The 27,989-nt window shown below is 36.9% G+C and overlaps 1 protein-coding gene, 1 long non-coding RNA gene and 1 pseudogene across 2 annotated transcripts in view; 2 read left to right on the top strand and 1 right to left on the bottom strand.

Annotated features, from left to right (window-relative positions):
* Positions 1 to 6: 6 nt before the first annotated feature.
* LOC129249180 (embryonic polarity protein dorsal-like) overlaps positions 7 to 27,989 on the top strand; it is a 29,802-nt gene continuing 1,819 nt past the window's right edge. Inside the window, exons 1-6 of the mRNA XM_054888846.1 lie at positions 7 to 102; positions 18,557 to 18,604; positions 22,960 to 23,382; positions 23,445 to 23,830; positions 23,894 to 23,966; positions 26,075 to 26,176. Coding sequence (XP_054744821.1) covers positions 84 to 102; positions 18,557 to 18,604; positions 22,960 to 23,382; positions 23,445 to 23,830; positions 23,894 to 23,966; positions 26,075 to 26,176 — 1,051 coding nt within the window. The 5' untranslated portion in view covers positions 7 to 83. The remainder of the gene's footprint in view (positions 103 to 18,556; positions 18,605 to 22,959; positions 23,383 to 23,444; positions 23,831 to 23,893; positions 23,967 to 26,074; positions 26,177 to 27,989) is intronic.
* Positions 21 to 26,891, bottom strand: LOC129249181 (uncharacterized). The gene is made up of 6 exons (XR_008582642.1): positions 26,682 to 26,891; positions 26,428 to 26,561; positions 26,293 to 26,364; positions 1,185 to 1,439; positions 165 to 1,121; positions 21 to 99 (listed from the first exon to the last, which is right to left on the bottom strand). It is a non-coding gene; the product is annotated as an uncharacterized LOC129249181 (long non-coding RNA).
* Positions 16,440 to 16,625, top strand: LOC129249544 (U2 spliceosomal RNA; annotated as a pseudogene).

Here is a 27,989-nt window from a genome sequence, read left to right as displayed (position 1 = left end):
TTTCAGACCAGAAGTAATGCACTTACGTATTCAGCTCTAACAACAGCATTTAAGTTAAATTGATTGCTACTTGCACACACGTCATGGAAAGGAAAATGCCTGGTAAGTGAGACGAATTTATATTTTACTGTTGTGTATGCTAAATATTTTTATTAACCGATTACCTTTATTCTATATGTATTTTCTTGATATTAACTGCATAGACAGTACTTGCATCACGATTATGTATCTCGTCTTCCATATTTCGGCAGTTTATCAGAAATAACATAGTGAGGAGAGTAGAGTTGCCAAACACAATTCAAGTAAAGTTGGAAGCGGGTTATGTATATTCCGCAATTGGAAAGAAAATTAAGAGAGGTTGTTTTTGTATATGTACATGTGTGTACTCACTGGACCATGTATTAATTTGGGGATAAAGAAATCCATTATTTATTCGGTAGATGGCCGTAATGATCGATATCTCGTAAAGTACCGATCAAACAATTTAAAGTTTATGCTCGTTGTCAAGGTGACATGTCACACTAAAAACATTCTTTTGCTGTTTTTTGTTTGTCCCATTCCGTGAGTTAGAAGGTGTTGACAATGGAAGTCGACGAAGAGAAAATTCGGTACATTTTACAATTTTTCTTTAGTAAAGGCGAACATGCAAGCCAAGCCGCTGAAATTGTGAATGGTGCCGACTGTAACAGCGAATTGCGTGTAATTTTGATTTTGTCGAATCTGTTGAGGCATTTTTGAAATTAATTAAAATGTCAATAATGTCTAAAGCGTCGATAAAATCACACAAATAATCGATGTTGACCGACATGTTAGTAGTCGTAGCATTGTCCAGGAGCTAAAGATCGACCATAAAACAGTTTTGAACCATTTACACCAAAAATTGTACGCAAAAATAATGGACTTCTTTTTACCCAAACTAATATTAGGTATTGTATTAAAACAAGCGGTGGAATTTTAGTTTTTTTATAGTATGGTGGCATGGCAAACTTCGAAGTGTATTTCTGTAGCCATAGAAAAGCTCCTCATAAAAACCATCTGCTTTGAGCAATCAGTATAGAGCCGCAAGCAGTTTTTCTGACCAGGTATATTGTTAACCCACTCATGTCCAGCTGGAATTCAACCTATTAAAATATGGTTCATTCAAACCATAGTCAACAGGATTAGTTGGCTTAGCATGTCCTTACTTAAGAAAAACAATTTCTGTTTTTTGTAATAGGCGAGAACATCAATAACTGGGCACTGTTTTCGCTCATTTGTATGTTTGTCTGTATTGTAATAAACTAACGGAAACGAGTTAAACATGGACATATGTATGTCAAAATCTTGAGATTGATGAGAGTAATCGATTTAACCATTTTCGTCTATTCATCCCTCCGCCTGTTCGTCCGTCCATCGGAGTACCCGATATCTGAATGAAACCAATCTTTCACTTTTCCAAACTGCAAAAAAAAATATAATGCAGTAATTAGTAACAAAAATTTAGTTAAATAAATTGTATACGGGGCAATAATAAGGGGAAAAAATTTAAATATTTAATACAAAAAATTATGTAATAAAGACGACTTGAAATAGGGAATAACCATTTTCCAATATATTTCTCATATATCCTTGAACACTTTGGATTAAGACTTCTAAACAAATTGGTCTTAAAAGTGTTTAAAAGATTTCCATTTAACGACGATGCCTACATTACTTGAAGAGTGGCAGATCTAGCGTGGATGTGGTGCTAATGTTTTACATGAATACCGAAAACAAAGCAATGCTCAAACAGCTAAAAATAGTATAGCAAAAGTGCGGAGTTATCAGTTTTTCGCATATGAACAATAAATGAAAGAAATTTGCACTTGAAGATATCCTTATAAAACCTTCTTAGACCTATCTAAAGTTTCTTATTGTCAACGTCTTTCTTGTTGTTGAATGGAAAGTGATTCGTTTCTCCATTTATTTCCAACACATTTCATCAACTCACTAGATTTTATTTTGTTTTTGAATTTATGTTCCACTGCATTTTGGCATTGAGCCGAAGCATTTACGCAAGCATGAAAAATATATCGATATTAAATTGATTTTTGTCTAAAAATAGTCTTAGTTATTTCAATTTCCATTAAATTAATCACCAACCCACCAAAGAGTCCTTAATTAGTTTGTTGGGAATCCTGCTGAGCGTCTCGCTTGTCTCTGTGGGTGTCCTGCTAAGCTCTGGCACTTTGCTTAATACTGCTGAGTTTATCGTAATGAACAATTGATAAATAATTTGGTAAAACAACAACAAAGTTATGTACGCTCTAAAGGAAATTTGTAATTTAAACATCTGAAGACACAAAATTGTGCAAAACGTGTGTGGGTATGCAGTTTTGTTTGTGTGGTTGTTGCCTCGTGCCGCTTCACATTAAGTCGATTTTTCGGGGCAGCTTGTCAAGGAGGCAATCGATTGGAAAACGTCTCTTCTGAAGCGAAAATAACCAGGCGACAAAGCGACTATCAGTAGCATCCAGCTCGAAGTTAGTGTTCAGTTTCGGATCCGGTTTTGGTTATTAATTGCGATTATATTTTAAAGTGGCGCTCGCCGTAGCAGAAAAAGTAGTCATGAAACATTAAATTTAGGGAACAGTTTTTTTCTAATACTGATCACTTCTCAGCAGGCAGATTGGTAGTCATGCTCAAAACATTTGGCTATGACGGGATTAAAAAAGTAATAGCACATTTGTAATTTTAATGAAAAAAGTAAGTTTTGTTTTTCCAATATGTCTAATAGGCATTTGACTTTTAAGCTTATTTTGAAAGAATTAAATATATAACTACATGGTAATATGCCATGGTGCGTGACTACCATTCGGAATTCGGAGAACGTAAGTTCGAATCTCCGTGAAACACCAAAATGAAGAAAAAGTTGTTTCTAATACGGTCGCCCCTCGGCAGGCATTGGCAAACCTCCGAGTATATTTCTGCCTGCAAAAAGCTCCTCATAAAAAATATCTGCCATTTGGAGTCGGCTCAAAACTGTAGGTCCCTCTATTTGTGGAACAACATCAATACGCACGCCACAAATAGAAGGAGGAGCTCGGCCAACTATCCAATAAAATATGTAAGCGCCAATTATTTATTTTTTTATAATGGGTGATGTATTGAATGGCATACGATATTGTTTCGAATCTATTAGATACTACGACTGCCTGAAAAACTACTACAAAACAAACGATAAACGGCGCAAGGATACGCAATATTTTTCTTTTATTTTTTTTTTCATTACAGGTAATTCCATACATTTCTTTATAAAAGTCTACATTTCAAACCTATGCCATTGTTAAGTAACGCTCGATGGAATTCGAGCGAGATTCTTGCCATTTTAGTTGTTATGCTCCCTCCAAAGTTTAAAGCTCAATTGTTTAAAGTCGGCAAATTTATATTCAGTGCATGGCACGATGCTTGGTTCTTTGATCCCCGCGTTAGTGAAGACGAATTTGTGTCCTTGGAAAAATCTGTTTTACAGTTTAACAAAGCGTACAACTCTTTGTTAAGCTGCTGGGTGAAAGAGGAGTCCGCTATTGTTAAGCAGCAACATAGTAACCTTCTAGTATATATTTATATATGAAACGGTTGTATTTTATGCATTCAAAACGACATTTGAATTTATAATGCGTTTTATAATATTAGTTTGGGGAAAAAGAGATCGATTATTTAAACTGTTTTATGTTCGATCTTTAGCTCCGTGCTGACGTGGAACCTCGACAACAAGCATAAACTTGAAAATGTTTGATCAATACTTTACGATATATCGATCCCTACAGCCATCTACCGAGAAAATAATGGATTTCTTTTTCCCCAAACAAATATATTAAGACATTTATTAATGTATTTTAACATTAATTTTTAAGTATGCCTAATCACTTTTTAATTTTTTAGTACATGTAAAATGTTATGTAGAATATCGGTTTCGGTTTCGGTAGGGCACTAAGTGCAAGTGCAAACGAGACCCCACACACCCATGTGTTTGTGCTTACATACATACATACATAAATACAGGGTTGGCCATCTTAAACTGACCCATGAGATTATTAAAAAAATATGGAAAAAGAAACATTTTTTTGTGTTTCATTGTGAAAAACATTTAATTTAGTTCAAGGAGATTCGTTTACATCACTTTTTGAATATGATATCGCGCAAGTGGTCGCCCTTAGCACGTATTTGGATATGTACAGGGTTGGCCATCTTAAACTGACCCATGTGATTATTAAAAAAATATGGAAAAAGAAACATTTTTTTGTGTTTCATTGTGAAAAACATTTAATTTAGTTCAAGGAGATTCGTTTACATCACTTTTTGAATATGATATCGCGCAAGTGGTCGCCCTTAGCTCGTATAGCGTAATGTGCCCGTTTTTCGGCGTTTTCCATAGTTTTGGCCAGCGTCTCGGCCGATATGGCGGCTATTTCCCGTCGGATATTGGCCTTAAGTGCGCCTAGTGTCTTTGGCTTGTTGACGTAAACCTTAGATTTCAAATTACAGTAAAAAGTTATAGGGTTACTCAATGGGTCAGTTTAATATGGCCAACCCTGTACATGTATCTTTATATTCACCTGAACGTACACTTGCGGGTAAAGCGTTTCGTTAATGTGAAAGCAGTTCACGAACATGCATACATACATACTTAAACAGCTATAGGATATAGGATGGTAGAAGGGCAATAATGGTATTACTTGCCGCCATCGTAGCTGAAACCCAAACAGAAGCTGGCATCTCCCATTCGAAATCTTTGGCCGTCAATTGTGTGCGGAGTGATCGAAAATGGGAGGGTCAGAATAAACAAATCGTCGAAAAAACGCCATGTGAAGCGAACAGCTAAATGAGCGTTGTTTGATAGTTACATTGGCTCCAAAGAAAAAAGGGCATTTGTATACTCACATATATGTATGTATGTGCATATGAATGTATGTCTATGTTGCTTATTTTAAAATATCATCGAAGCAAGCTCCTTGAATATGTGTCGGACAAGTTAAATAATGAGGATACTTCACACACATACATACATATTTTTACTTACATACATATATAATATTATGAGAATAAAAATTTCAATTAAAAAAAATAGAAAATCTGTTCAAGCCGCACGTTCACACCAAAACAAATGAAATTAAAAAATAGCTGGCATTCTAATGGGTTTAAAGCTCCTAAGTTGTTTTCATAATGAAATGATACACAAAATGTAATCTTAATCACTGTGAGATATATATTTGAAAAACGCTAATAGCTGAGTGAACAAAATGAGATCTTTTTAAATCAGTTTATTTAGTAGTATTGGCATGAACTCCATTATATGAATTCAAGAAAATTCTGACAATGACGACCTGTCAACACTACATGCTAGCTCCTTCCATTCTTTTACCCAATAAGCACATAATTTAATCGATTATTCGCACCACGCGATGAAACACCTTTATTGACGGGGGTGCATAAAAATTGCGGCAATAATCCGGTTTCAAGGTGTATCATGCACTTTGGGGTGTTGGTCGGCGAAAAGATTACTTTCTTAATAAAAAAAGCGTACAGCTTCTCAACTTGCTCAAATCTTTCAACCCCCAAACTGCGCCCCATAAAACATGATAGAAGTGGAGGCTGCCTCAAAGATTTTCAGTTTCTTTGAGGTATTTCTCCTTGAGTTATTAATATATTTTAACCATGTGGCGTTTATGTGGAAAACGTGAGATTATAATTAGTTAAGTACATATAATTCCTAAGTATGTATCTGTATGCATTAACTATTTCTATTGGGTCATTCCCATACCTCCAGTTAAAGTTGTTTGAGACTTTACCACCTATGCTCAAAACGACTGCTTTTGGCTTGGCAAGAGTATAATTTGTATACAAATAGTAAAAAATATATTCTTAATAAACCGTTATATGTATGTCACAGTTATCTAGAGCTCGAGCATTTGCAGCCAAAAAATTGGATCACTAAACTGAAATAATATCATACAGCTTGGGGAGTTCCCCAACGCGTGATTTCCCATGTGTGTGTGAAAGTTTAAAAAAAAAGTTCAGGCAAAGTTCGGCTTAGTAAAAAGCATTTTTTTGCACAATTTGCGTAAACTTGTGTACAGGTACGTAGGTATTGAACTATTTGCTTAAGGGGTTAGTCTACTTTGTCACTTTAAAATTTTTCAATTTTTTTTTTTGCATAATTTGAAAGTATATATATCCAGAAATATTGTGTAAAAATTTTAAGAAAATCCGAGCACTCTAACTATTTTTTTTTTTTACCTGAACATCATTTCGTCTACCTGCGCGTATAGCGTGCATTAAAAACTTTAAACGCGTTTTTCTCAAAACAACGTTTTCAAAATCTAGCTCCACTGTATCTCAAAAACTAATCAACCGATTTTCATAAAATTTGGATCACCTATTCTAGACATAATTTGCACCAAATTGACGCTCGGGGGTTTTGAAATTTTAAATTTTTACTATATATTTTTTTTAAATATGCGAAAAAAAAAACCGTTCTATCAAAAATTTTCCATTTTTATCAGCCATTTTTTTTGTCTTCATTAAAACCTAATATCCGAGGGTCATTTTGTAGCCAGTATCTTACTGAATCTGAAACATTTTGATTTTTTTGTTTCAGACAAGCCGTTCTTGAGTTCTGATGGAGCTGCCTCACCAACCCATGTTTGAGACGTTACGCTTCACTGCTATTTTTTTACTAAAAATACTATAAAATTGAATAAAAAAAAATTTATTTCTGAATTTTAAGACTTTATTTAATAAATCAAACAAATTTTATATTACTATCATTTATAGTTTTCTCAAAAAAAAAATCACGAATATAGCCTTTTTTTCGAGTCTCCAAAGTAGACTGACCCCTTAATGTCACAATTAGGTAAACAAGGAATTCCCCTGATTTCATTCAAACGAGCTTTTGCTTACGCAACTGTTACTACACATGCCCATACATACATACATATAGATTTTGTGAGCTTTGATAAGATTCTATTCGTTAGTCCTTAGTATGGCTCATAATTTGTTCTATGCTTCTATGGATACATATTTCCCTTCACAGGATATGAATTTACATACATTATGGCTGGCTAAAGCTAAATCGTCTTTAAACTTTTCACATTAATGTGTGAACCTACATACATACATATGCATGCACAGATGGTTGTGTGTAGTTAGACCTATAAAATTGTACAATTCAATGGACTGGAATATATTTTCCCAATGAACATATTCTTTTTTTGGTTTACTTAACGCAAAATTCTGTTCTTCTAATTTTCTCTAATAGCTTTCGGCCGAGACACCTCGCAGAAAATTTCACTGTTTCCGATGGGCGATGCCTTTGGGTATCTAAATTTAAAATTGGCATACGCGGATAAATAATTCACAAATTCTTGAAATATGTACTGCGAAACAATCGGCAAACGCGCCAATAACTAAGCAACCTGTCGAGTAATTGTGAATGTGTATGGCTGTATATGGGAAGGCGTACGAGAATCGCTTTTCCTAATCCACATGTAGTTTCGGGTGGAGTGAAAAAATAGTGTAAGTAAATTTGTTTCTGCAGCGCTCGGAATTTTTTGTTTATGCACAAACATGTGCAACGTCATGCCGATACTATTTATGTTCGCCGATCATTGAAGTCCGAAAAATTTTAGTTTGTTTTAAATTTTAATTTGTTTTTGTTTTAATTAAATCCATAGAATTCTTTGCGCTACAACTTAGGAATCTTTTTGTATACGGGTATTGTAATCAAAAAGAGTGCAAAATTGTGCAAATAACCCCCTTGTTTGCTGCCTTTCCCAATTTCGCTATGGTCGTCCAAGTTTTCAAAGCCACCTTGATTTAACAGGAAGTCGAGCAAAATTAACATCAAAGTGGGTCTACGTCATGATAGGCATGTGGTGACATCGAAGGCACCCACCACCACTTTCGTATTGTTCTACTAGATAGTGAGGTGTTAATTGGATGGGCGATCGGGCGCTTCTCGGTTCCAAAAAACAAATAGTAAAGAAATAAAACAGATGCGATTACAAGTACCCAGCGAGTAAGCATCACCAAACGCTGATTAAACTCACCTAAATACAAGTAGATATGTGTGTATGTGTGTATAAATAAACGCACGACTGTTCACATATTCACAAACATATTTCCTACTACAATTATTTATTGCCGATTATACATATATAGATTTCCAATTCTTAAACAAATAATGAGTTTCATACAAGCACATGTACACATGTACATACATACATACATACATATGTATGTGCAAAGGTATTTGTACACGTAAGACGTGTGAGCTTTCCGTTTTGGCGTTGAGTTTATAAACCTGTTCGAACGCGTTGCTTGTAAAAATATTTAGAAGTACCTCAAATAAATATTTGCATAAGATTTTCCTTTTGAGCGATTAAACGATATTTCGCCTTGGATTTCTTGAAAATTTCCACAGATCGCAGCAAGTGACTTAGTTTATCTGTATTCAATCAGCAAACGCGTATGGTTTCATTCGAATTTGGGATACACACACACCTTCAAGTGCTACCCGAAAATTCAAATACGTATGTATGTACCTATATGCATATATGCATACATACATATTTATATTAGACGAACATAGCACATTGGGCCTAAAATGCTAATGTTCCAGTCATAGGCTGATTTTAGGGCAATTTTTAATAGTTTCCGTAGGAGTGATTGGAAGCATGCGTGTGTATGTATGTATGTACGTAATATCATAGATATAGTACCAAAATGCAAATGCAAACGCAAAATGCTCTTTAAGTTCTAATTTCCACAATTCCTGAATTATACTACTAAATGTGGCTGGCTATTGTATATTTCATATTAAAAACAACTTCAAATAAATTACACTGTGTGACAAAAAAAAATTAAATATACTTTTATGGAGACCTAGCACAACTTATGGCTACAGAAAAACTAAACAAAATGGTATAGGAGAAATTTCCAATACACCCCCAAAATCTCGTTTTATGGCCATAAAACCGTTTTTCAGTAGGTTGATGTGAAGAATCACTCCTAACTTCGCCAATGTCCATCCGATTTCGAATTTGTTTTTTTAGTTCGAAAGAACAAAAACAAACCTTTTTCACAGTGTGTTGACAATTTTTCTGAAATGACAACTGACGAGACTGTAGACGGAAGTATTTGGAATTTTTTATTTTTTCTCTATTTTTTTTCAACTTTGACATAATTTTTACGATATTATCCGATATTGAGGATTTTTTTTAGTACACTACTGTTATAGTAAATTTAATTTTGCGTCGAATGAGCTGTATTTGACTGTAATTGAATTAAAATTAATAGAGTTGTGTGAGTTTTAAGATTTTTTTGTTTTTTTTACTAATTTGGTATGTAGGCATCGAAGCATGAAAATGATAACAAGTGTCATTATAAACACATAATATTTATTGGAGTATTGTGCAGTGCAGCATTGTACGGTATGGTACGGTGCGGTATGGTGCAGTACACAACGGAACTGGTTCCAAACTTAAAAATGCATTGGAAACGGCCCTTTGGAGTTTAGTATGGTACGGTACATTTGTCATTCTCTTCATCAGTTTTGAATACTTCTCTGTAAGAAATTCGATCATCATCATTCATCTGAAGTCGTCATCAACTAAATTCCGTTGTTTAAATCTAGAAGCGAGCGTTTCAGATTGTCTTCCCGATAGAAGTAAATCACGAGAAAGATCCTGAAAATCTGAATTATATACCATGTGTCGTTCTGAAGACTTAGAACCAGACGGAAAGTACTCTTCATCATCAGGTTTAGTGTTATCAGTTTGATCATCATCAGCAATGAGTTGAACTTCCTTCAGTTCATGACCTGCAGTTGAGTCAATCATATCGTCCAAGACTACGGGGTTCTTAACAGTTGCAACATCAGCATACTTTATGTGCTTTCGAGCTTTATAATGATGACCGTTTACGTCCGTTTTATAAAAATAACAATCATCTGGTTTATGATAAGGCTGATGATGCCACATCATTGGAGAATATTGAGAAATTCGACTTTTCTGGCAACATATTGATTTATATCTCTTGAATTTCAATGAAACAAACAATAAAACTTTGACGTTTTAATAAGGTTAAATTATAATAACAAACTTCTTTTGATAATCAATGTACAGTGTGAACTTTGGTACACTTGGGAGCTTTTCCATATTTCTATTGAAAAAAAAGTGCTATAATATGTCAGATATTTTCGTAAGTTCTAACCAGTTCTGTTGTATGCAGTACAGTGTACTCTTATGTATACATATATACTCCAATAAATATTACGTATCTATAATAACGCATCAAAACACGTCCTTATTCCCATTTAGCGTAAGTTATATAATACATACATACCAAATTAGAAAAAAAAAAAAAAAAAAATCTTAAAACTCACACAACTCTTTTAATTTTAATTCAATTACAGTCAAATATAGCTCATTCGACGCAAAATTAAATTTACTGTAACAGTAGTGTACTAAAAAAAATCCTCAATAACGGATAATATCGTAAAAATTATGTCAAAGTTGAAAAAATAGAGAAAAAATAAAAAAATTCCAAATACTTCCGTCTACAGTCTCGTCAGTTGTCATTTCAGAAAAATTGTCAACACACTGTCAAAAAGGTTTGTTTTTGTTCTTTCGAACTAAAAAAACAAATTCGAAATCGGATGGAAATTGGCGAAGTTAGGAGTGATTCTTCACATCAACCTACTGAAAAACGGTTTTATGGCCATAAAACGAGATTTTGGGGGTGTATTGGAAATTTCTCCTATACCATTTTTCTTAGTTTGACTATACCTACAAGTTGTACTAGATCTCCATAAAAGTATAAAATCACTGTCGCACAGTGTTATTTGGCTCTTGTCCTAATAAAGTCGTATGACTTTCTTATACAGTAGTGCATATCTTATGAGAGAAAACTCTAAATTCAGAAGGTGCATATTGTTTTCATTCTGGCATACAGACATATATATATATATTTATGTGATCCTTTAACTAATATTTGGAGCATAGGGCGTAATGTTACTAATATTTTATTACTATTACATTTTATTATATTTAGATAACGGCTTGGGGTGCATAATCTGAAGCTGGAGTCGGAAATTCGCATTTCTTTGAGGAATACATAATGAAATATGTTGAGGTCTACTTTAAAGCAATCTCGGTGAAAGCAAAATTAATAAAAACATTTTTCTAATGCGGTCGCCCCTCGGCAGGCAATGGCAAACCTCCGAGTGTATTTCTGGCATGAAAAAGCTCCTCATACAAATATCTGCCGTTCGGAGTCGGCTTGAAACTGTAGGTCCCTCCATTTGTGGAACAACATCAAGACGCACACCACAAATAGGAGGAGGAGCTCGGCCAAACACCTAACAGAAGTGTACGCGCCAATTATTTATTTTTTTTTTACTTTAAAGCAATGTGTTGAAATATTGTATTAGGCAATCCGGACTTGGAGGATGGTTCCATGTGTAGAAGTCCACGCAAGTGGGGAAAGTTACTGATCGCCATTCACTTGGGAGTGGCCAGGACGATTCTTCTACATATGGTTCAAGCAGCTCACAACGTCCGGGATTAGCCCACGTATCCTCTGGTTAGCTTCCGAACACCCGTTCGGGAGTGAGCTAAAGTGAGAAGGCGAAGCATCCCAGCATAGCTAGTTGTGCGCTGGGTTTGGGACCCGCCACTTAAAAAGCCCCCCCCCCAATGAAAACAGCAACAAAGCCTCGGATGAGAACTGCCTTTACTGATGACGACCCCTGCAAACGAAATAAGGAATATGATTTGAGGGCATGCACCTGGAATGTCCGGTCCCTTAATGGGGAAGGTGCCTCTGCCCGGCTGGTTGATGTCCTCGTGAGAGTAAAGGCTGACATCACTGCCATCCAAGAGATGCGATGGACGGGGCAAGGTAAGAAAAACATAGGACCTTGCGACGTCTACTACAGCTGCCATGTAAAGGAGCGCAAATTCGGTGTCGGATTTGTTGTGGGAGAGAGACTTCGTCGCCAAGTACTGTCGTTCACTCCGGTGGACGAGCGTCTCGCAACAATCCGCATCAAAGCGCGATTTTTTAACATCTCGCTAATTTGCGCCCACGCCCCGACGGAAGAGAAGGACGATGCGACCAAGGATTCTTTCTATGAGCGCTTGGAACGTTCCTATGAGCGCTGCCCCCGCCACGACATAAAAATCGTGCTTGGCGACTTCAACGCCAGGGTGGGCAAGGAGGGAATTTTTGGTCCCACAGTCGGAAAATTCAGCCTACACAACGAAACATCCGGTAACGGACAGAGGCTGATCGACTTCGCCGGGGCCCGAAACATGGTAGTCTGCAGCACCAGATTCCAGCATAAAAAGATACACCAAGCTACCTGGCTGTCTCCTGATCGAAAAACACGAAACCAGATCGATCATGTTGTGATAGATGGAAGACACGCTTCTAGTGTATTAGATGTACGTACGATCCGAGGACCCAACATCGACTCGGATCATTACCTTGTTGCAGCCAAACTGCGCACACGCCTCTGTGCAGCAAAAAACGTACATCTACCTACGCAAAGAATGTTCGACATCGAAAAGCTGCAATCACAACAGACAGCCAGAAGATTCGCCACTCGACTCTCACTCCTGCTCTCGGAGAGCACTGCCCAACACACCGGCATGCGCGAGCAATGGAGCAACATTTCTCGTTCCCTACGTACCGCCGCCGAAGAAGAAATCGGATTCCGGCGAGCCCGAAAAAACAATTGGTACGACGAGGAATGTCATGCTGCCGCCGAAAGAAAGGATGCCGCCTATAGAGCCACGCTGCGATCGGGCGCAACGCGAGCCATGTGGGATCGCTACAGAGAGCTAAAAAAGGAAGAGAGACGTATTATCCGACAGAAGAAACGAGAGGCCGAAATACGTGAGTGCGAGGAGCTTGAGATGCTGGCCAATAGGAACAACGCCCGAAAATTTTACCAGAAAGTTCGGCGGCTTACAGAAGGTTTTAAGACCGGGGCGTTGTCCTGTAAGAACAAAGACGGCGATCTGGTGACTGACGTACAGAGCAACCTTAAATTATGGAGGGAACACTTCTCGAACCTGTTAAACGGTGACAGCTGCGCATGTCATAGAGAATGTGAAGATCCCGATACCCCAATCGTTGACGACGGAATTGTCGTTCCGTTACCCGACCATGACGAGGTGAGAATAGCAATATCACGGCTAAAGAACAACAAAGCCGCAGGCGCCGACGGACTGCCGGCTGAGCTATTCAAACATGGTGGCGAGGAGCTGGTAAGGTGCATGCATCAGCTCCTATGCAGAATATGGTCGGATGAAAGTATGCCTGCCGATTGGAGTTTAAGTGTGCTCTGCCCAATCCATAAGAAGGGCGATCCTGCAATTTGTGCCAATTACCGCGGGATTAGTCTTCTAAATATCGCCTATAAGGTTCTAGCGAGCGTATTGTGTGAAAGGCTGAAGCCCACCGTCAACCAACTGATTGGACCTTATCAGTGTGGCTTCAGACCTGGAAAGTCTACCATCGACCAAATATTCACAATACGCCAAATCTTGGAAAAGACCCATGAAAGGAGAATCGACACACACCATCTTTTCGTCGACTTCAAAGCTGCATTCGACAGTACGGAAAGGAGTTACCTGTATGCCGCTATGTCTGAATTTGGTATCCCCAAAAAACTAATACGGTTATGTAAGATGACGTTGCTCAACACCAGTAGCGCCGTCAGAATTGGGAAGGACCTCTCCGAGCCGTTTGATACCAAACGAGGTTTCAGACAGGGTGACTCGCTGTCGTGTGACTTCTTTAACCTGATGTTGGAGAGCATCGTACGAGCCGCAGAACTTAATCGCTCAGGCACAATTTTTTATAAGAGCGTACAATTGCTGGCGTATGCCGATGATATTGACATCATCGGCCTTAACAACCGCGCTGTTAGTTCTGCCTTCTCCAAACTGGATAAAGAGGCAAAGCGAATGGGTTTGGTGGTGAACGAGGACAAAACGAAGTACCTCCTGTCTTCAAACAAACAGTCGGCGCACTCGCGTATCGGCACCCACGTCACTGTGGACAGTTATAATTTTGAGGTTGTAAAAGACTTCGTGTATTTAGGAACCAGCATTAACACCGATAACAATGTCAGCCTTGAAATCCAACGTAGAATCTCTCTTGCCAACAAGTGCTACTTTGGACTAAGTAGGCAATTGAGCAGTAAAGTCCTCTCTCGACGAACAAAACTAACACTCTACAAGACTCTCATCATGCCCGTCCTAACGTATGGCGCAGAAGCTTGGACGATGACAACATCCGATGAAGCGACGCTTGGAGTGTTCGAGAGAAAGATTCTGCGTAAGATTTTTGGACCTTTGCACGTTGGCAACGGCGAATATCGCAGACGATGGAACGATGAGCTGTATGAGCTTTACGACGACATAGACATAGCGCAGCGAATAAAGATCCAGCGGCTTCGTTGGCTGGGTCATGTCGTCCGAATGGATACAAACGCTCCGGCTTTGAAAGTATTTGATGCGGTACCAGCTGGTGGTAGCAGAGGAAGAGGAAGGCCTCCTCTGCGTTGGAAAGATCAGGTGGAGAAGGACTTGGCTTCACTTGGTGTGTCCAATTGGCGCCGGTTAGCACGAGAAAGAAACGACTGGCGCGCTTTGTTAATCTCGGCCAAAATCGAGTAAGCGGTTATCGCGCCAATTAAGAAGAAGAATCCGGACTTGTTTCAATCTTACCAAGGCATCAAGGCAGCGATCTTGATATTGTAATGTCTGGTGCCGTTAAGAAATGTCTCTACTAAATCATGTAACTAAGCAAAGACGGTTCTCTACAATTTTAATACTATTTGATAACGAATTATATGGCAAATATTTATTTAAATTGCTTAATGGGCCATTTTGATTGAGAAATTAGAAACTGTGTATATTTTTGCCGTTTTATAAAGTTTAATTTTTGCTTAATTCATGGTAATTTAAAAATTTGGTTTCTAAAAGTTTGTTAGAATGTGGACAATTTTCCATGTAGGGCAGTGTATGTACATACACACACACATACTAACGACATGCGGGATCATATTTAAGCACACATTCTTAAAAAGGCCGATACTGATTAAATTCAATTAACCAATAACTTATATGTATGTGTGTGTGTACTTTAATAATTGTATTTTCATCTATTTTCGGTAGCGATTCTTTGCAGTGGAACAGCCAAGCAACCTGATGTGCATATGTTCCAATAGGGTGTTTTGTTACCGACTACAAGGACTTTAAGGTTATATTCTTTGGTGAAACTGATCATGAAACTGACGAAAGAGACCTCAAAGTTGGGGTGTAACTCGAGTACCCTTGAAATGTCAGTCATTTTTATTTATATCTTGCCTCACTGAAAACTTGTGTCAAAAAAACTGGTATAATTCTTCATGAAATAGTTTTTTGTCGGATGAAAAAGATATTGCAACTGTGAAACTGTATTTTGAAAACATTTTTTTTTTTTAGTCTCGACATAATTATATTTTTATATTGACGGCTGTTGTCGTCTGGTATATTTTTGCGTGGAGTACGTTACCAATAATCAGTTACAATTGAAGCAGATTTGATTGCCTCAATTGAACAGTTTTGACGCCAACTTGAATTTATTTCTGAGTTGGACTAATAATGTTGGTGAACTGAGCAACTGCCGATAGTGAAAGCTCATCCTCTGCAGTATAACCGCCCTATCGTTATTAGGGAAGTTTTTTTTTTCTCAAAATCAGCTTTCTCTAACAAATTTATTGATTTTGACAACTCCGAGGCATAGTTTGCAAACTATCCGCTTATGACAGCACTAAAATATCTTTGGTGAGGGAAAAAAGTGCCTGAGAAAAATCCCTAAGGATTTTTGCAGTATTTTTTCAAACGCTCAGTATTCATTTTTCAGTATTTTATCAGTCCGCTTAAGAGAGGTGCTCGTTAGGAGAGAATACACTGTGCATACACATAATCCTGTTTACTTAGGTCTTACAATGGATACCAAACTTAATTTTAATATTCACATTAGCATCACTTTTATTAAAGAAAGAATAGTTTTACATTTATAAAGCGATGGTTACAATTTTATTTTTGAAGTGAAAACTTCTTTAGAATCGTTGGGAGTGATTTGAGGAAAAGTGAAACGAAAAAGCGACCCTCTTGGCTACGAAGCGTTATATTATATGTTGATATAAACGTAGCGACGAACTAAATAAAAATAACTTTTATTTTTTCTTGTGATTCGAACCAAGGATTTTGGATCGGAAGCTCACATTGCTAGTCGCTCGGCTACCGCGCCATGCTGTCGTCGCTGGCCTAAAAGTTATTTAGTTACGAAGCGTTATATTATATGTTGATATAAATAATTTTTGTGAGCATGTAATTCTCAAAAGGTTTATTAGGTTTATTATTTAAAATGTATTGACTAGGTAGTGTAGTTATCAGCTTAACATCTGATAGATCCTCCATCGGAGGACAACAAATGTTAAACTGATTTTTGGAAATGGGCGGAGTGTTTTAGGGGCTTGCTCTCCACCTCTGCCACGGGTTGGCGCGGTATTGCAGTACCGCTGGGATTTCGGCCTTGAATAAATACAAGAAGAAATATATTAATACATTTAGCTTTGGTGGGAAGAGACATAAATTTTTATATGAATACAAGTAGACGAAAATGGAAGAAATTTGTAAGTCTGTTTCTTCGGTCCGTTTGGGTATTTTTTTTGACAACATCGAAACCAAAGCATTTGTATCATATTTTATCTATCATAAGCCACTCGTACATTTGTTGAAATTGAAAACATTGAGGATGAATAATGATAAAATGAAGAAAATAAAATATGAACCTATAATTATCCCGCTCCTAATGCTGCTTTCGTCTTATTCTCTCTCAGTTTGTTTTACGGAAGGTTTCACTTCTATCGAGTCTAACCGTTAGACTGGTATTTTTTTTTATTATCGGATTTACGTAGATGGACTAGAATCTATTCAAAAACACTTTTTACATTAAGAGATCTACGATAGTACTCGCCATATAATGTTGCTCCTTAGAGTGCTTTGAAGCTCACCAATTTTCCTACTTTTGCTAGTCGTAGCAAAATACAGGGAGTAACATTTCTAGGTAAACTGTCTACAGGGTCTGATTTTAGTCCGTGTCTTCTGGTGGAAGTTAACCTTAATGTCCCATCCAAAGTAACAAGGCGTGTTTGACTTCTTTTTCAAACCATGTAACCCAAATTTTGAACTAAATAAACCCATTTCTATCCTTATGTTTCAATTTTCATTCCAGCATTATTGATATAACCGAAAAGAAAGCGAAAAAAACGATGCTCATGAATTTTTCCTCAAGGCCTCGAACAACATGACCCACAAATTAGGGTTTGTTAGTTTAATAATAATAATAATAGTGTGGTCGTGTTTGCTGAGGTGGACGTGTTTGCGGAGCTCCTCCTTCCATTTATGGTGTGCGTCTTATTTTTTCCACAAATGAAGGGACCCTACAGTTTTATGCTGCCTCCGAATGACAGATGGTTTCTTAGGGGGGATTTTTTACATTCATAATGATATTAAAGCTACACGGGCGTATGAGTTATGAGTATGAGTTATGTGAATTGAAGCAAAGGTTAGAGCTCAAATGGGCTTTAAATATTTGACAAAATATGAAATTTTCTTAACATACTCTTCCGTTGAGTAGGCAATATATGTTCGATTTCTACATTGGCATACCCTGCAACGAGTTATCAAACCCTGAAGAGCATATCGCTCATTTACTTCAGAAGTGTCATTATCCAAAAAACTATTTTTTTAGATGAGTATACAGAAATGACCAAAATACCTTCTTTTATGCTGTGCAAGAATGCATGACGATATCTACTAAGTATTTCAATAGATCAAAATATGTCTTTAGTTTTACACAGTAAATAGAAAACTTTAAAGCATTCCTCCTCGACATTTTGGTTGTTTGAGTCATGATACTATTGAAGTAAGTGAGCGTAAAATTGTCAACATCGTTTATTAAATTATAGAGTTTTTATACCATGTCAGTTGATTTCTGAGCGCACATAAACCAGTTGAAATATCAGTTTATAGAGTTTTAAGCTATGACAGTGTGAACTTTGGGGACATTATTAAGGCCAAAATGCCAATGGGAATAATACAAACGTCACCTACCCTGCTTCTGCCACATACATTCAGGCAAATTTCGATTTTTTTTTCGACATCTCAGAGCACAAGCGATCACTTGTTTGCGATAGTAATGCGTTTATGGCATTGGTCGATCGCGAAGTATTTAACTTGCAGCGCAAAATGACTGATTGTTTGAGTGTTGAAGATAATTTTCAAGAATCTTCGTATTACTTTGATACTTATGCTGCTTATGATACTTATTTACAAAATTTATTCTAATATTCAAAACTTCTTTCGATAGTCAAATTATGTTACGAACTATTTGAAAAAGACACAATGCTGTTATCAGTTATATAATACATATTTATGTCTTATTTGAAATTTTCTTTTTTTTATTACAGATAACAGTCGACTTATGGATACGAGCGAACACGAATTAAGTGACATTAGTAAGTTTTATGTTTGTAAATGTTTCAATTACAATAATAAAATATTAAATGTTCTTATTATTAGTAGTGTTATGAAGACCATCGTTCCCTTACTGGAGGATTTTTCATCTAATAATTTAAATGATCATGACTTCAAATCCCGTTTTGAACCTACAATTAAGTTTTTTCGCCAACCTCAAAAGCAATTATTTTGGCTTTTACCTCGATATTTGGTCTTCCAATATCATACATTTTTCATTCACACAAAAATCGTCTTTCATATCAAGCGATCTCAACACCCAATATACGAATATGTGCATGCACTTGCATAACGATCTTTTTGAAATAATAAAATAGTAGCTTAAATCAATCATTTCTCAATTTAATTACTGCTGTAAATTCGTATTTGCGCCAGACAATAAGTTTACTCTAATTTATGGTAAAATTAATTGCCATTCCGAATTATCTACATGTATCCATACATACAAACATATCTATGTAAGTTTATACTGCCGTCCTGATTCAAAATGCATCGATTTTCGAAGTTAAACTGAATAAATAAACAAAACGAGTCTGTACTTGGTCTATCCAATATTGGTTTTGTGCAATTGAACACAACAGTTTTAGACTAATTCGGATGTCATAAATACATAGGTAGGTTTGGCAGCCGCATCGCACATAGGAACAGTGATGCCACTTAGACCACGAAATGGGTCCGCTGTGAGCCGCAGAGGCTGGGCTACATAAAATTATTTATATTTGGGCTTGCAGGTACCTTCTCTTGCAACTTGGTCAGCCCTACAGTTCCCTGGTATATACTGTTTAACCATCTCATTAAGAGATTGGCTAAAAGTAAGACAATCCTTGATGTTATTTGGAATACATGCAGAGCTCGTAGGGAAGCTTGGCTGTCTGATGGAATTCAGATATCTTTTGGTGATATTCGTTTATCTCTAACCATCTTAAGGCTTATTTCCGCTTGAAAAACAGTACAGTTATCCGGTAGTTTTAAGGATTCTCTGATAAATATAACCCTGATCCTACACCGGTATTCATTTTAAATCCGTCCATGTAGATCTTAACGTGTGTGTTAGGTTTTAGATCTTCTTCAAGCCATAGTGTCATAGATACTGCACTCGTTTTACAGATTCCCACTGTTTTCGTCACGATTTCTCAAATCTTGCTGTAGATATTGGAACCCAGCAATTCGAAACGTTCAATAAATTTGTAAATTTTTATAATTTTAAAACTCTTGCATAAATAAATTCCTGTTTTCAAAGCGTACTCGACGTAAATAACTTATTTTCGAGCAAAAATGCAAATACCCACATTTTAAATCAGGACGGCAGTACATACATATGTATGTATGTCTCTTTTCTGGGATGACGCCCGTGAAGAAGAAATTCTCATGAGTACTGCTATACTCACATGGCTGTATGCCAACTTGTAGTCTCACAGCTACACCTCTCAACAATTTGTGTTACATGCGCGCAGATTCCTTGCCAGTTAACAGCTGGTTTCAGCATAAAATCTACAATATTTTCTCCGTTTAACATTTAAAGATTGCGGGAGCATGGCGTGGGCCTTGGAACGAGACGTGATCAACATTTTCTTTCCTCTGCATGCAGAATAGGCAGTTTGGTGAATTGGCTTGGCCAAAGCAATGGATACATTTTCTAAATACCCGTGCGGTAAAGAAATTAAGGTGGTTCCTTTCTAACCACTTCGTATGGATGGAGACTAGTTAACTCATGCGTCCATCTACCATTGGGTGATCTGTTCCACTGGTTTTGACAATGGGCGATTGACGCCTTTCTTCTGCTGCAATGTCTTTACGCCTTACTCTGCCATTGTGTTTGGATAGCCTTATATGTATGTATAAATAGAAGAGATATGGTTTAGAACAGAAAAGATATGGTTTTCATATTATTTATTTCTTTATTCTTTATTCAAGCGCTTTGGCATAAACAATATTTTTTGTTTTTCTATTTGTTTTTGAGTAAATATAAAATATAAATTGAAAATCTTTTTTCCTGATCATCCATGAATTTTTCGTGTCAATTTATATGCTTTATTTATATTTTTCAAAAAAAAAAACGAAAAAAATTTTTTTTCCACGAACACATAATTTCATCTGAACATTCGGATTTCACATTAAATTCCCAAATTTCGTAAGAAATTATTTACTGTTCCAAAATCCACTCCAAAAAAATTCACAAAAAGTTTTTACACTTTGCACTAACGTCTTCTCCTTATGGCATCCAAATCAGAAAGAAATATTGACACATTGTAACTCACACTGTCAATTTGACAGTTCAGTTCCGCCCCAAGCGTTAAAAAAGCAAGCGACATTATGGCTGGTTCAAAAGAACGCTGTACCCGCCACTGCTCCGAATTACAACCAAACTTTACGAAACCCATTTTCAATACTTACTTAACAATGTGCGTAAGTTTGGTTTAATTCGGTGCAAAGACACTGCGGGTCCACGTTTTGGCATATATTTCGAGACCCTAGTCATCAATAGGTATGAAAATTACCCCGTATTAAAGCACTTATCAACAGCTTTCATTTGGGAGCGTGTCATTATTCTGTATTACAAAATTCTGGGTGACAAAATTCTGTAAATTGCAAAAAAATTCTGCTTTTTAAAATTCTGCTTTTTTAAAATTCTGCTTTTTAAAATTCTGCTTTCTAAAATTCTGCTTTTTCAAAATTCTGCATGTTTAATGCGAAAAATTCTGCTTTATTCAAGTTTTGTGATTTTCGTCATACAAGAAGTAACAAAATAAATATTTATTCCATAAATATACATATGTATGTATATGTTTAAGCGATAACAATATTTTAGTCTAGCCAATTACAATATTTTTTGGAATTCTTTTTAAATATGTAGTGTGACTTAATTCATTTCTTTTCTTAATAATTCTTCGCAGCTGTTCGTTTTTTTTTAGAAGAGTTCTACGCAAAAATACTGTGGATTGCGTAGCCGGAGTTGGACTGATGAGGGTTATTTTTTTGAAGCGCGGACGAAGGCCGCCCACGCGAAAAGGAGTTCTACGCAAAAATACGGTGGATTCTATCGAAACTGAAGAAAAAATTATTATTATTTTTTATTTAATATCTCGAATAATAATAAAAAATAATAATAATAATAAATTAAATAATTACATTCCCTCTTTAACATTGTTAACATTATATTTGAATACAGAATTTTGTAATACAGAATTTTGAAAGCAGAATTTTAGAAAGCAGAATTTTAAAAAAGCAGAATTTTAAAAAAGCAGAATTTTGTTTTTAGAATTTTGTACATACAGAATTTCGACACCAACCCCTTTCATTTGATACCCATATTGTACATACACAACCAAAGGTTACCCGGGTCCACGTTTTTACCTATATCTCGAGACCCCAGTCACGGAGCGGCATGAAAAATACTCTGTACTAAAGCATTCACCAACAGCTTCAATTTGATATCCATATTGTACAAACACATTCTAGGGTCCACGTTTTGGTCTCTATCTCGAGACCCTAGTCACGGAGCGGCACGAAAAATACTCTGAACTAAAGCATTCACCAACAGCTTCCATTTGATACCCATATTGTACATACACATCCGAAGGTTACTCGGGTCCACGTTTTGACCTATATCTCGAACCCTATCCACCAATAGGTACCCAAACTATACGGAAACCATCTTCAATATCTTCTTAACAATGTGTGTAAGTTTGGTTTAATTCGGTGCAAAGACACGGCCGGTCAGCGAACACACACAAAAAGTTGCCTTTATTTTATATATAAGATGTAATATATGTATCTAAAAAACGATTCTCTGACGGCTCTATGTGCGTGCGAATGCCTACATATGGTGTGCCTCTGTACGTGCTTTTGTGCACAAATATGTACGAGTATATATGCTCGCTAATTAAAACAAACTAAATTCTATAACTAGCAAAACAAAAATTCTTTATACACTCGAGAAGCAAGTGAAGTTTTGGAAAAGAACATTTCTACATTTTGCAAACTAAAAAATAACCTTCATATAATAGAAATGCATACACATACATATGGAATATATGGTACACATGTGTACACATACATAGTATCCCTGGTCGTTGATGCAATACATAGGATTCTATGTCAAAAGACGCAAAGATCTTCTGAGAAAGTTTCGTTTAAAGTTTTGATGAAGTATTAGCCATTCATGATTTCTCGTTACCTATGTAGTAACAGTGCGGCATTGGTTCTTTGGGTATCAAAAGGAAGATCGTTAATCCAATTTTATGTTGTGCTAAAATAAAGACATTTTCATTTCGTGAAAGCTAACAAAAGCTCTTAGTGACATAAAAATTAAAACTCTGTCGATACCTATTTTCAGTTGAGATCATAACACCAGAATTGGATGGCACTACAGCCTCTTCAAAACCCTACCTACGTGTTGTGGAACAACCCACCCGTAAGCCTATGCGCTTTCGCTATAAGTGTGAAGGTCGCACTGCAGGAACCATACCCGGTGAGAACTCTTTTCAGGAAACGAAAACATTTCCGACTGTCGAAATTGTTGGCTACAAAGGCGAGGCATTAATTCTCGTGTCCTGTGTCACAAAGGATAAGCCCTATCGACAGCATCCACATCAGCTGGTAGGTAAAAATTGTAAAAGTGGAGTCTGCACTAAGAACGTTGGCCCTGGTTTGCCTCTGCGTGCAGAATTCAGCAACATCGGCATACAATGCGTACGAAAAAAAGAAATTTCCGAGTCATTAGAGGAGCGGAAAAAGAAGAAAGTCGATCCTTTCAAGAGTAAGAACCACAAAATACTTGGCATGAAAAATTTCTAATAACTTAACCCCTAATCTTTTCAGCTGGATTTGATCATATAAACGATCCGAACTCAATCGAACTGAATTCCTTACGTTTATGCTTTCAAGGTTTTCTAAAGAGTGCCAATGGTTGGGAGCCGCTCAGTCCAGTGGTGTCTGAACCCCTGTATGACCGAAAAGCAAAAAGTGAATTGGTAATAAGTCGTCTTTGCAGCTGCGCTGCAACTATCGATGGCGGTGATGAAATAATTTTGCTCTGTTCGAAAGTCAATAAAGATGACGTGAAAATTCGCTTCAAAGCAATCGATAACAATCAGGAAGTGTGGCATGCATATGCCGAGTTCGAACCGTCCAATGTGCACAAGCAAACAGCGATAGCATTTCGGACACCACGTTATCCGCAGGCGGATTTGCCGAAAACTGCCAAGGTAAGGCACTGTCAATTAGATCCAGTTATGTTCTAAAAGTATATTTTATTTGCCACATCGTAGCCATATATTGAGTTGGAATGCCCCAGCCTGGACAAAAGAAGCGACCCTTTAGAGTTCGTGTTTCATGACCCAGGTATGCTTTCCTTTGCCAGTATGCGTCGCAAACTTAAACGAAGATCTGACGTCGATATATTTCAACACATATTGTCTATGGATAGCGAGATAACGGCTACAAAATACTCCTGCCCACCCACTGATATCGATTCAGACTTGGATGACAATGGTACCTTATCGACTGAACGCACTCAGAGCACCGTCAGCAAACAGCATAGCTTAGATACACTCAATGAAACTGAAAGTATATCACGACGCAATAGAGAGAGTATTACCTATGACGGTGACTTAAATTTTGATCACGCCATTGGCATAGAAATTGAGTTAGAAGTACCACAAATGAAACACCAAGCTGAGGATGCAAACACACAGACGTCAACTCCCATAGACGAAATCCTTAGGCATCCATCGTTGGTTGCACCCCTATCATTGTCGGCCGTCGATAAGATTTCTGAGTGGATGCGTTCTAATGAATTCGAACGGACAGACAGTCTGACTGTAGAGAATGGTGATACGACTTCATTGAGCCCCATAACAGTGTGCACAAACGTCAACAGCTTATCGACCAACCACACAACCATATCGACAGGCACTGACGAAGATAAGACTTTTACTGACAATATGGAACATGCATCTGAACTTGATGATATAGGCATGGCATCGCAATCCCGTCGGGGTACATTCGACAATCCTGTTATACAAAATTTGTCTCTTGGTGGATCTCCTATTGGAGACAACAAATCTGTTGCAACAATGATTGAGTTTGTCGCTACAACTCCTAAGAATGCTAATGCTAGTATACAGCCCTCAGCAGGAGTAGATGAAAGTTTTGACGAAACGTCAACATATACCAGTTTACAGATCGCTTTTAAGAATCCACTGTCTATACCTTGTGGGGACAAGCAAAACTCTACAGTTATCGTCAATGACGAAGATGGTTTGGTGGTGTTGAAAAACCCACCAGCACCGAAAATACGTGTAAACGCCGTCCAAACACCCCCCTCGCCACCTTCACCCTCTCCTCCACTACCCCTACCACCCCGTACTCCATCACCCGGTCCTGACCGAAAGCTTCCACCCTTACCACCTAAGCGGAAAACGTCTCAAGAATTAGGTTCAAACTCACCGACTCCACACAGTTCCGTGGAGTACTCACTGGCCAGTAGTATTTCGTCACGACCACCATCGCAAATCATTATAATGCGAACACCCGATCAAAGTCCAACTAAACGGCAAACTACACCGACTTCTTCGCCAAAGAAACGTCAAGGTTTCTTCTCTCGACTCTTCTCACGACGCAAAAGTAAAACTGAGGTGGGAAATAATGACAAAACCACAATGAGCCAGCCACCCAAACGGGTAACACCCACTGACAGTCGAGAGCCTAGTATTGGGAATTTTTCAATTAACGATCCCAATCGTTCCTCCCTCCGTTCTATTAAATCTTTGCAACCTAATTACGACTCTTTAAATCCTCAAAACAGTTCTGCTCAGAACGAAATTAATAAAAACGGCAAGCCGGTGGGTCGAAGTGTGAGCAGTGTTTCTGGTAAGCGACCAGCACAATTAAATGCCGATGTAATCCATATACCGCTTAAAGGCGAAAACGCTAAAAGTCTACCTTCCCATGAAGGCAAGGCTTTCACTTTTGGTCAATATTTGGACCGCAAAACGCTCAGTGCACTCCAATTGGCAGAAATACCTGTTTGCGATGGAAACATGGAGTTGGTAGCCATTGCCGATCGACAAAGCATAAAAAATCTATGCGAAGGAGAATTCGGAGTTATTCTCGGTCCGGAAGTAGACTTGCAAGAGGCAGAACACTTTGCTCTGTACACGAGTATACCACCCGATCGTCAGATTACAGCGAATAACTCAGAGATCGATCTAAAAATGTGCGCAGGTAGGGATGACAGTCCAGTAATAACAGGTGACGAAATTGCAAGACGACTGAACGAAGCCAATAGAATGCTTGCCGACTAAAATGACTATGGAAGAGTATTTCGTCGTTTTTTGTATTTAGCGAATTTTAGAGTATATCACTCAAGTTGTTGAAATATCTAAATTCGGATGCTACATTTTAACAGTTTACCTTTATATGAGTAGTCTAACTTGTTTTTATTGTAGATCATTTCAAGCGAGAAAGAAAGCGTCGGAAAATAAGCGGGCAAAGTCTCATAAATCAGATGAACAGAGATTTGGGCTTAAACTTAAATTATCAAAGCATTTGTAAGTTGCATTTGGTTCTCAAGCGTTTTCAAGTAAAACTGCGCAAATTATAAAAACAAGGGTGTTGGAAAACATTTCGAAGTATTATATGACTAACATTTCATTCAATAACTTACAGTCATTCAAACTTTAGTACATCATTTTTAAGACTGGGTTTCGGTTAACATCCATTTCCCTCTCCTTTTCATCTGTAAACATATGGACATATCTATATACATATGTATATGTATGTAGAAAAGTACGTGAATTACCATATATCCACCTGTATTAATAGAAAAACAGCATAAAAATTTCATCTTCAAAAAATCAGAACTAGAAAAACATATATTCTTGTACATTGTGCAGAATTGAAAAAAAGTCCCATATTGATGTTTATAAACGAAGCCTTACCGCAAAGTGCCGTTGGAAGAAATTTGTGAAAAAATGATGAGCGTAGTTATGACAGATATAAGGTTTGTTCATGTAAAAATTAACATTCATGAACAGACCTACTATTGTTACTTACGTTGAGCTCCGTTGGTGTTTCGTTCAAGTCAATGCGAAATAGAATTCCTCAAAACGGTTTCAAAGCTGTGCATTTGTACTTAGTTTAGTATAATTTTATAGATTTAGTCAGACACGAACGGTTTCAGTTCATTTTATGAACAATAGATAATTGAATTAACAAATAAAACTATTTACGTAAGTTTAAAGGGGGCCTTTTTAATCTTCAGTAACTTCGATCGATACAAATAACATTTTGAGCTGTGCAAACTAGTTTTTGCTGATTTTAAAACCAAGTATAGTCATCACCCACTGCAGCAAGTGAATTTATCCTATTTATTATAAATATATATATAATATATAAATGTTCATGTATAAATGCAACTTGCATATATATGTGTACCATACCTGAATTGAACCCCACAAATGTATAATCGAATCTTAAAAATAAAGATAAAAAAGTATTAAAAATAGAAATATGATTGAATCATTATCTACTTATTTGTGCTTGAATTAAATATTCACCCCTGCAGGTGCAGGGTGTTTCAAGTTAGAGTTAATTTTTTAAATTCATATGAAAAACATCTTACGAATGGGAATCCATATTAGATTTAATGAACTGCATATCGTTCATTTACTTCACTAGTGTCATAACTTAGAAAACCAAAATGTCGAGAAAAGCAGCTTCAAAGTTTTAAATTTACTATGGCATGGCACCCGAAGTAAAACAAAGACATATTTTCAGCTATTGAGATATTGAATAGATATCGCCATCAATTTTTTACAGTTTTAATTTTCGCGTACTTAGCTAAAAAAACAACATTTTGTTCTTTTTGGATTATGAGGAGGATCTGGAGGTAAATTAGGGATATGTAATTTCTACAATTTATGGATAATAAACTATATTTTGCAAATGTAGATTTTCTTGTTAAAATTTTAGATGACATTTAGGCATATTTGGGGCTCTGTCTCGGAAATTTCGCTCGGAATGTTATGCTTCATAGCTTAAGTGATTTCTACTTTAGTCCATAAGTTCCATCTTTGAGGTGGTAAATTACTGCGGAGCATCATGGAAATGTTATTCTTGGGAATTTCGTTCACAATAAATTGATTGTAGGGCATGTCGGACCGTTTTGTCTAAAGTACATATCTTCAATATCCATTTCATCAAAAATAGACCAAAGAAAGACAAATTTGAATGCTCTTTAATGATTTCGATATTTGAATAGCGATATTTTCGGTTATTCTACTGTGTACAGATTTTTTTTAATTTGACGATTCATGAAATTGGAGCCGAAACAATCGAAAATGTGCTTCAAAATTGGGTTGA

Source organism: Anastrepha obliqua, chromosome 5 (assembly GCF_027943255.1).
Source record: "Anastrepha obliqua isolate idAnaObli1 chromosome 5, idAnaObli1_1.0, whole genome shotgun sequence".
Classification (NCBI taxonomy): Eukaryota; Metazoa; Arthropoda; class Insecta; order Diptera; family Tephritidae; genus Anastrepha; species Anastrepha obliqua.
The sequence above is the reverse complement of the archived record's forward strand: the minus strand, read 5'-3'. Positions and strand labels throughout refer to the sequence as shown.